Source organism: Haliotis cracherodii, unplaced genomic scaffold (assembly GCF_022045235.1).
Source record: "Haliotis cracherodii isolate W230 unplaced genomic scaffold, xgHalCrac1.p SCAF_13, whole genome shotgun sequence".
Lineage (NCBI taxonomy): Eukaryota > Metazoa > Mollusca > Gastropoda > Lepetellida > Haliotidae > Haliotis > Haliotis cracherodii.
Genome location: NW_027266268.1, coordinates 36522273 through 36533207, shown reverse-complemented (window position 1 = coordinate 36533207; position 10935 = coordinate 36522273). Strand labels below are relative to the sequence as shown.

General features: G+C 38.7%; 1 protein-coding gene across 1 annotated transcript in view; it reads right to left on the bottom strand.

The window, feature by feature from the left end:
- Positions 1 to 2661: 2661 nt before the first annotated feature.
- The window catches only part of LOC139459276 (endoplasmic reticulum mannosyl-oligosaccharide 1,2-alpha-mannosidase-like), a 30329-nt gene continuing 22055 nt past the window's right edge, over positions 2662 to 10935 (bottom strand). The window contains exons 6-11 of the mRNA XM_071240724.1: positions 10735 to 10883; positions 7279 to 7467; positions 6523 to 6710; positions 6209 to 6332; positions 4679 to 4873; positions 2662 to 4094 (exon numbers count right to left, since the gene is read on the bottom strand). Coding sequence (XP_071096825.1) covers positions 3762 to 4094; positions 4679 to 4873; positions 6209 to 6332; positions 6523 to 6710; positions 7279 to 7467; positions 10735 to 10883 — 1178 coding nt within the window. The 3' untranslated portion in view covers positions 2662 to 3761. The remainder of the gene's footprint in view (positions 4095 to 4678; positions 4874 to 6208; positions 6333 to 6522; positions 6711 to 7278; positions 7468 to 10734; positions 10884 to 10935) is intronic.

The window sequence follows — 10935 nt, the reverse complement described above, 5'->3', positions numbered from 1 at the left end:
GTCTAAAGAGTTGTTCCCCCTAGATGGACTATGCAGATAAACGCAATGGCCGAACGACTGCAAAAGTGGGAGAGACATGACAATCAGTATTGGGAGAAAAGGTGCAGATAATCGACGTGCAGATCATAATATGTGGGAAAGACAACATTTACATCCCTGTTCATGAAATGGACTTGACCGACATTGCTGAGGTCGAATTTTATTCAGGGCGTAATCCTTATTTAAATATGGGTTAATATTTTTTAAAGCTTGTACATTCTATTAACATCCTTAAAGAGGCAGTAATAATATGATATCTCGTATTGATATCTCATATTGATACCTCATATTGATATCTCATATAAGAAATAAACAACTTGTGGCACTGCAGGGAGAATGAAGCACTTAGGCTGCGCCCCTCATGGTTTAACCTCCCTGCAGTGTTTTATTATTAGATAAACAACAACCATGAGTCGTTTATTTCTTAAATAAACTTATCAAGGACTGAAACAATGTGTGACATTACTTGACAAATCTGTTAGCCATGGAGATACTGTAACATGGGAACATATGGCAATAATATATAGCTCCATGACATCGGGACGACATATATGTACAGGATATCACCGTGTGATCTTGTGTCAACTGGCAGTAGGGGCTTGGAAGTGACTTGCTGCGACACTGACACCGCCGTTAGAATAGTGAGCAACGCTGAGTGAGAGCTGTTTTCACATAATATCAGCATACATCATTAATTATGTATTTAGTGATGAAATACTGTATTTGTCATCCCATACTGACATCAAACAATATTTCCTAAGTCTCCAAATTTGAAACTTTTATCGACTCACATATATATATATATATATATATATATATATATATATATATATACACACATACATATATATATATATACAGGGTTTTACCTTGACTTACAAAGGGAAGTATATATATATATATACAGGGTTTTACCTTGACTTACAAAGGGAAGTATATATATATATATATATATATATATATACCGGGTTTTACCTTGACTTACAAAGGGAAGTATATATATATATATACAGGGTTTTACCTTGACTTACAAAGGGAAGTATATATATATATATATATATATATATATATATATATATATATATATATATATATATACAGGGTTTTACCTTGACTTACAAAGGGAAGTATATATATATATATATATATACAGGGTTTTACCTTGACTTACAAAGGGAAGTATATATATATATATACAGGGTTTTACCTTGACTTACAAAGGGAAGTATATATATATATATATATATACAGGGTTTTACCTTGACTTACAAAGGGAAGTATATATATATATATACAGGGTTTTACCTTGACTTACAAAGGGAAGTATATATATATATATATATACAGGGTTTTACCTTGACTTACAAAGGGAAGTATATATATATATATATACAGGGTTTTACCTTGACTTACAAAGGGAAGTATATATATATATATACAGGGTTTTACCATGACTTACAAAGGGAAGTATATATATATATATATATATATATATATATATATATATATATATATATATATATATATATATATATATATATATACAGGGTTTTACCTTGACTTACAAAGGGAAGTATATATATATATATACAGGGTTTTACCTTGACTTACAAAGGGAAGTATATATATATATATATACAGGGTTTTACCTTGACTTACAAAGGGAAGTATATATATATATATACAGGGTTTTACCTTGACTTACAAAGGGAAGTATATATATATATATACAGGGTTTTACCTTGACTTACAAAGGGAAGTATATATATATATATATATATACAGGGTTTTACCTTGACTTACAAAGGGAAGTATATATATATATATACAGGGTTTTACCTTGACTTACAAAGGGAAGTATATATATATATATATACAGGGTTTTACCTTGACTTACAAAGGGAAGTATATATATATATACAGGGTTTTACCTTGACTTACAAAGGGAAGTATATATATATATATACAGGGTTTTACCTTGACTTACAAAGGGAAGTATATATATATATATATATACAGGGTTTTACCTTGACTTACAAAGGGAAGTATATATATATATATATACAGGGTTTTACCTTGACTTACAAAGGGAAGTCAAGGGGACCGCCAAAATGTATTCAAGGGTCCTTGCAGGCAATATGAGGGTCCTGTAAAGTAGTGAAATGGTGTCGGGTACTGTAGTTCAGATTATTACTTTTGAGCAAGATGAACCAATAGTCACATGGACAGTGGTCATGATCGACAGATGAAATAATAGACATCGATAACAGCTTTTGATGAGCTGCAGGTACAATGACTATTACTGTGCATCACGTTGGACGCAGAAAACAATATTCTGTGTCCATTCTCTACATTTGAGCATGCTGGATGCACATTTTGGCAGCATGTAAAACACTGTATATCCATATATGAAATCAAAAGACACAAGGGTGATATTCTCTACATATCAGAAAAGATGAAATCTATAGGTCTCTCTGGCGTGAACAAACATATCACTTACAGTGAACTATCACAACACGTTACAGCTAAGTCTTCAGGCCTCAATAACACTAAATTTTTCAGAGTAAATCATGAATAACACTTGAGAAAAGAGATTACTAATATTTTCTATTTGTTGAAACACTTTAACAAACATGTTTTAATGTCTTGTTGACATATAGAAAACAACATGGAAGAAGATTTGATACTAAATGACAGTGATTATCTAGTTGGTTGGTTGGTTTGCTGTTTAACGCCGCACTCAGCAATATTCCAGCTATATGATGGCGGTCTGTAAACAATTGAGTCTGGACCAGACAATCCAGTGATTGGGATCGTAGACATGCATCAACCAAGTCAGCGAGTCTGACCACCCGATCCCATTAGTCACCTCTTTCGACAAGCATAGTCGCCTTTTACGGCAAGCACAGGTTGCTGAAGACCTATTCTACCCAAGATCTTTACGGGAAAGTGATGAGGTCATTAAGTCAACAGTGGAAGAAACAGTTTCTGGTAGGAATATAACTGTGTGTGATATGGTTGAGTTTGTTCATGTTATTAAAAATATTGATGAAATGTTTGCATATCATCTATAATGGCTACACAGCGTGATCATCTTCATCCCCAGATAATAAGGTAATTTCAGGCTGGTTCAATACAATGTCCTTAGTTCCATACTATCACACACAGGCCATACGAAAAGACAAAATAATCCCTGGACTCAAGAGGATGATGTTAACTCTGTTCCATGTTATAAACTTAACATTCATGTAGACTGAGCAATTATTGCATGTTGACTTACATTAGGAGAAGTAAATATTCAACTTAATATCTGCATCAGCAGAAACAGGTTTTGTCAATACTTGGTTGATCAAAGCAAAGATTTCACAAATGTAGAATAAACACTCATCAAGTTAATATTTTGAAGACTTCTCAACATATTTCACAAATAAAAACTAAATAAGGAAAGGAAATAAGTCTTTGATTTGGATTAAAATAACCATTCCAAGCTGAACATTCAGCACTATTTTCAGCTTCTGATATTTTAAAAGAAAATTCTGCATGTGCATATTTAATTTCAAAGACGTAGAAAATTTAATCGAGTAATAAAAAAGAGCCCGGTTTGGTTTAACGATTCGCAATCTCATAAAATCACACATCTTGCTCTTTCAATCATATGTTGTCACTGAATTGTTTCACCAGATATGCTTGCATTCAATAATTAACCAATTTTCAGCACCCCGCTATGTCCAGTTGATTGGTAAAGGATGTCCTTCGCTGTTAAACACATAATCATCAAAAGATATAACCTTTGGATCATCACTAAACAATAAATATAAATATTTCAGTGTTTCCGATAAAAAGAAACTCTCCATTTTATCTTTAAATCCTGGGCTACCCATGTTCTTGACGTTGTTTATGGAGGAGTACCCCCCGTCCGGGATCTTGGTGTATTTTTCGAAGGCCTGGAAGATCTGCCAGCCCCACTCACGGTACTTCTTGTCCCCCGTCAGGCGATGCAGGTACAGCAGGCTCTCCACCGTCTCGGGCCGCAGGAGGTTGTGTGCATCCAGAGGCTGGGGTGCAAGACAGGTGTGAGTGGAAGTAACTTTAGCATCAATTTATCTGTATGATCGTCAACAGCAGCAAATGATTAAAGTTTGTTTGTTTGTTGTTTAATGCCACACTCAATAATATTCAAGCTATATGAGGGCGGTCTGTACATAATCGAGTCTGGAACAGACTATCCAGTGATTGATATCTTGATCATTGATCCACGCAAAATTGGGATCGATGACATGTTTCAACCAAGTCTGCGACCTTGACCACCCGATCCCGTTAGTCGCCTCTTACTTCCGGACATGGAATCTTAACGATTAGCACTTGACGCTTGTCAGACAATCCAGTAATAGACATGAGCATCGATCCACACATTTGAGATACAATGCATGCATCAACCAAGTCAGCGAGTCTGACCACCTGATCCTCTTACAACAAGCATTGTCGCCTTTTACGGCAAGCATGAGTTGCTGAAGACCTATTACAACCTGATATTACAACTGATTTTCATTTATCCATTCACCGCTATTTTACCTTTTATGCTCAATGGAATCTGTTTCAGCAGATAATCGAGTCTCTGGCATTGACGCTTAATGGTTACCTTGACAATGAGATCATCCTGCGCACCAGGCGCCATGTTGAAGTATGTGATCTCAGGGCTGAGTTTAGTGGGCATCTTGTTGTATGTTTGGTAACATGTGTGAGTCAGCTCCTTGGCAAAGTCCATGTGATCCTCCCCCAGTCCATAGTAGCTGCCCAGCGCCAGGGTCCCGCCCAGGAAACACACAAGGTGGTCCTAGCAACACAAGCAGGAGCTGTACTTCTATGTGACACTCAAACCCTAGGCCTGACACAGATCAAGGTTCTTTGTCTGTGTTCTGACGCCTTACTCAACAATATTCCAGCTATATGGTGGCGGTCTGTACATAATTGAGTCTGGACCAGACAGTCTGTACATAATTGAGTCTGAACCAGACAATCCAGTGACTGACATCATGAGCATCCATCCAGGGAATTTGGACACGAGGATATGCATCAAACAAGTCAGTGAGCCTGACCACCCGACCCAGTTAGTCGCGTCTTACGGCAAGCATGGGTTGCTGAAGACCTATTCTCTACCTGGATCTTCATGGGTCTACACATATCAAGGGCATGTTTCCTTTGTGTGGTGGATCTTGCAATAGCCACAACCATAATGAATAATGAGAAGAAAATCAAACCTGACCTCAGGCTCTCCACAGAATCCTACAGTGTCACCAAAATGCAAAATGTATATATTGTTTGACATTCAATTGAGGTTGTCAAATACGCTGCTCATTTCATCAATTGTAACCACGTCACATCTGTAAGCTAGCCACCTGTGTTCTACACATCCTTGAGCTGACCATCTGCCGGCTACCCATCTGTGAGCTACACTTCCCTGAGCTACTCATCAGTTAGCTACACATCAGTTAGCTACCCATCTGTGAGCTACACATCCAGAAGCTACCAATCCGTGAGCTACCCATCTCTGAGCTACACATCTGTGAACTACCCATCCATGAGCTACACATCCGTGAGCTACACATCAGTAAGCTACAAATCTGTGAGCTACACATTCATAAGCTACCCATCTGTGAGCTACACATCAGTTAGCTAACTATCTGTGAGCTACCCATCTCTGAGCTACACATCCAGAAGCTACCAATCCGTGAGCTACCCATCTCTGAGCTACCCATCTGTGAGCTACACATCCATAAGCTACACATCTGTGAGCTACACATCCATTAGCTACCCATCCGTAAGCTACACATCAGTTAGCTACCCATCTCTGAGCTACACATCCATGAGTTACCCATCAGTGAGCTACCCATCTGAGCTACACATCCATAAGCTACCCATCTGTGAGCTACACAGTGAGCTACCCATCTGTGAGCTACCCATCCATGAGCTACACCTCCATAAGCTACCCATCTGTGAGCTACACAGTGAGCTACCCATCCATGAGCTACCCATCTGTGAGGTACACATCAGTGAGCTACCCATCCGTGAGCTACCAATCCGTGAGTACACATCAGTGAGCTACACATCAGTGAGCTACACAACCATGAGTACACATCCATATGCCTCCCAGCTACTCTGATAGACTTACCATCTTGGGGCTGAAGGAACGCCCACTGAGGAGTTCCCCGACAAACAGGAGCTTGCTGGGCTCGGACCTTCGCACCAGTTTCTCCTTCATCCCAGCAATGGCCTCAACATAGTCCTCCTTGAAGCTGAAACAAGGACAGTGTACATGACAATCAGTGTCAACCGAAGTCCACGACAACCACCACACAATCAGACCATGACGTCCTTATTTCAATTTCCCTTTCAGCAAACACAGGGTGCTGGGGATAGGTTCTCAAGTTTCAGGGGTAGCTTAGTGGTTGAAGTGTTCGCTCATAAGATAATTGCATTTCTTACACATCCAGCTTCTTGCCACTCTGTATCCACTGTTTCAGCAGGTATTCATAGTAGCTGTCTCCGCGCGCCCCAACTGTGATGGTGCCAGATTGGCGGAAGTTGCCGCTCTGTGCATTGATGAAGATTGGCACCAACCCACTTGTCTTGGGCAGGCTGTGGACATGCATGGACACCTCGTGCACGATATCCTGGAACAGCCGTGTAGCAACAGTGTCATAGCAGTGTTCCAAATAATCAATTGGGGTCAAGTGGTTGGTTCTTGTTATAACCCTCACGTTAAGTTTTCATGAGTTTTCATGCGACGATACAATATGTTATATATTTTTTCTGTATCGATACAAGATGATACACTTGCTAAAATAAATAAATTACTACTCGTTTAATGACCTCAGAGTTTTGTCAATCAATGTGTCTACAGCTAGCTTTTCCTTGTGAAACTGCTCTGATTTATTTATAGGATGAAGTTTCCATATAATTTGACGAAAATATGCGTATTGCGATACGTATCATATCGTGACCTATGTATCATGATACGTATCGTATCGTGACCTTGTTGTATCATTTCACCCCTATTAGGTATCGGGGCCCTTAACAAAACCTCTTAGGTAGAAAACATAAAACAACCACATTTCCTTATCAACTTTAGTGTACACATCTTCGTTATACAGCCAAAACAGGGTTACATGTCACACACTTGACTACTCAGATTGCCGACACACTAAGACTGTTTCAAGAGTATGCCCAGATCTGTCGTACCTCGAACTTCTTCTCCCCCGAGATGCGGCTGAGGTCCCTGAACTCCAGCTGTATCGTGGTGACCTCCGATGTGCTGCTGTCGGGACCCCAGCGGGGCGCGTGTGCACGTCCAGATGCCAGGTTCACGTCAGAGTATGGGACTTTCGACCCCGTGTTGAAGCATGGCATCAAGCGATTGCCCAGGTCAATCTGACATACACGAAGGAAGACATCCTATACTCTATCTAACATTATACAGGACATACCGTATTTTCTTGAGTATAGTGCGCACTTTTTTTCGGAAAAACACAGCTGTGTAGAAGGGGGTGCGCATTATACACGAATTATGAGTTTGGATGTTTTTTCCTCCCATGGAAAGACATTACGTACCGTGAGCACGAAACACCGGAAATACCATGTCAACAAATCCATACTGAAGTAGGCAAAATAATTATGTAATTACACTGTCTGTCTATAAAAAGTGTTCTTTGTATTTCTGGACTTATGTTTGTAACTTACTTCATTAATTTTATTCAAAATTTCTTATAATATTGTTTTTATTAATTTCGGCGAAATCGTGTGTGAAGCGATCGGAAGATCGCACAACTCACCGTTATTAACAGCAACCACGGTCAGAATACCGCTATTGACGCCTTGAAACGAACTTTAGTTGACAGAGAATGGATACATATATCATAAATGACATACTTTGACTCGTTAAAAGTCATATTTGTTTTTGTTTGACGATTCTATGTCAACATGAAATTCTCGCGCTCACGTGCTCACGTGCGCGTGAGCCTTGACGGTGACTGGTCAGACATGTTCCATGTAAAAAATAATACCCGGGAATAGCGATCAGCTGCTTCGCTTAGGGTTATTATTATTTTAAATATGTTTAGTAAAGGCTGCATATAATTAAGAAAATAATGGAATATATTATTCCTGATAAATAAAATAGTTTCAGATACAATTGTTGCCGATCCTTGCATTAAAAATCCTATAAAGTTATATCACTGGGTGTGTCTTGACCGAATCACCGGTCGATTCCAAGAAAACGTGTGTACAGCTGATTGCTGTTTCCGGCTTAGTTTACGAGAAAATACACAAGGTAATCTTAATCCCTAGATATAAAACAATGCCTAGCAGAACAATAAATACTATTTAAACGGTAAATAAACATGTCTGGTGATTTTTTATCTCAAATTTCGAATTTGTACTGACGAAGTTTCTCAGCACCCGTTCGTTTGCCGGACTTCGCTGAAAGGGTACGGTGTAAATTTTTTCTGCGCATAATATTCAAATTTCTTTTTTTCCAAAATATTGAACCCGCTAGAGGGGGGTGCGCATTATACATGGGTGCGCACTATACTCAAGAAAATACGGTACATGAAGAAAGACATCCTATACTCTATCTTACATTATACAGGACATACACGAAGAAAGACATCCTATACTCTATCTTACATTATACAGGACATACATGAAGAAAGACATCCTATACTCTATCATACATTATACAGGACATACATGAAGAAAGACATCCTATACTCTATCTTACATTATACAGGACATACATGAAGAAAGACATCCTATACTCTATCTTACATTATACAGGACATACACGAAGAAAGACATCCTATACTCTATCTTACATTATACAGGACATACATGAAGAAAGACATCCTATACTCTATCTTACATTATACAGGACATACACGAAGAAAGACATCCTATACTCTATCTTACATTATACAGGACATACACGAAGAAAGACATCCTATACTCTATCTTACATTATACAGGACATACACGAAGAAAGACATCCTATACTCTATCTTACATTATACAGGACATACATGAAGAAAGACATCCTATACTCTATCTTACATTATACAGGACATACACGAAGAAAGACATCCTATACTCTATCTTACATTATACAGGACATACATGAAGAAAGACATCCTATACTCTATCATACATTATACAGGACATACATGAAGAAAGACATCCTATACTCTATCTTACATTATACAGGACATACATGAAGAAAGACATCCTATACTCTATCTTACATTATACAGGACATACACGCAGAAAGACATCCTATACTCTATCTTACATTATACAGGACATGCATGAAGAAAGACATCCTATACTCTATCTTACATTATACAGGACATACATGAAGAAAGACATCCTATACTCTATCTTACATTATACAGGACATACACGAAGAAAGACATCCTATACTCTATCTTACATTATACAGGACATACACGAAGAAAGACATCCTATACTCTATCTTCATTATACAGTACATACATGAAGAAAGACATCCTATACTCTATCTTACATTATACAGGACATACATGAAGAAAGACATCCTATACTCTATCTTACATTATACAGGACATACATGAAGAAAGACATCCTATACTCTATCTTACATTATACAGGACATACACGAAGAAAGACATCCTATACTCTATCTTACATTATACAGGACATACACGAAGAAAGACATCCTATACTCTATCTTACATTATACAGGACATACACGAAGAGAGACATCCTATACTCTATCTTACATTATACCGTACATACACGGACCCGTGAAGATCCGGGGTAGAATAGGTCTTCAGCAACCCATGCTTGCCGTAAAAGGCGACTATGCTTGTCGTAAAAAGCGACTCACGGGATCGGGTGGTCAGACTCGCTGACTTGGTTGATGCACGGTCATCGATCTCAATTGCGTGGATCGATGCTCATGATATCCATCACTCGATTATCTGGTCCAGACTCGATTATTTACAGACCGCCGTCATATTGCTGGAATATTGCTGAGTGCGGGGTTAAAACAACAAACCAACCAACCAACCGTACATACATGAAGGAAATACGTCCTATACTCTCATTCAGTGCATAGATACACAGCATATACCAACTTTCTCTAGATCATTCAGTGCATACACAGCATATATCATCTTTCTCTAGATCATTCAGCGCAGACACAGCACATATCATCTTTCTCTACATTATCCAGTGCAGACACAGCACATATCATCTTTCTCTATACCATTCAGTGCAGACACAGCACATATCAACTTTCTCTATATCATTCAGTGCATACACAGCATTTATCATCTTTCTCTATATCATTCAGTGCATACACAGCATATGTCATCTTTCTCTACATCATCCAGTGCAGACACAGCACATGTCATCTTTCTCTACATCATCCAGTGCAGACACAGCACATATCATCTTTCTCTATATTATTCAGTGTATACACAGCACATCCTCCATCCGTATATCATTCATAATCACATCAATATACCACCATATGATATAACGTATCAGCATGGACTGACCAGCCAGGCCCTCTGCTGTTTTCATGCTGCCACATGCCAACTGACCAGCAGTCAAAGCAGAAACACAGGAGTAATGTGGAGTATGTAGTTGTAGAGATCTCACCGCTTTCTCCTTGAAGATGTCCTCCCCTGACAGGTGGTAGGCACTGAGCAGGCTGCCGAGGATGCGGATGGTGATCTCGAACAGGTTGACGTCACGGTTCACGTTGAAGTTCAGTTTCGTCTTCACCCACTCCTTTGCTTCGTCAAACTCTGCAGAGAGAAACACAACAGCTTCAAATACAATTAACTAATTTTTCAGTGC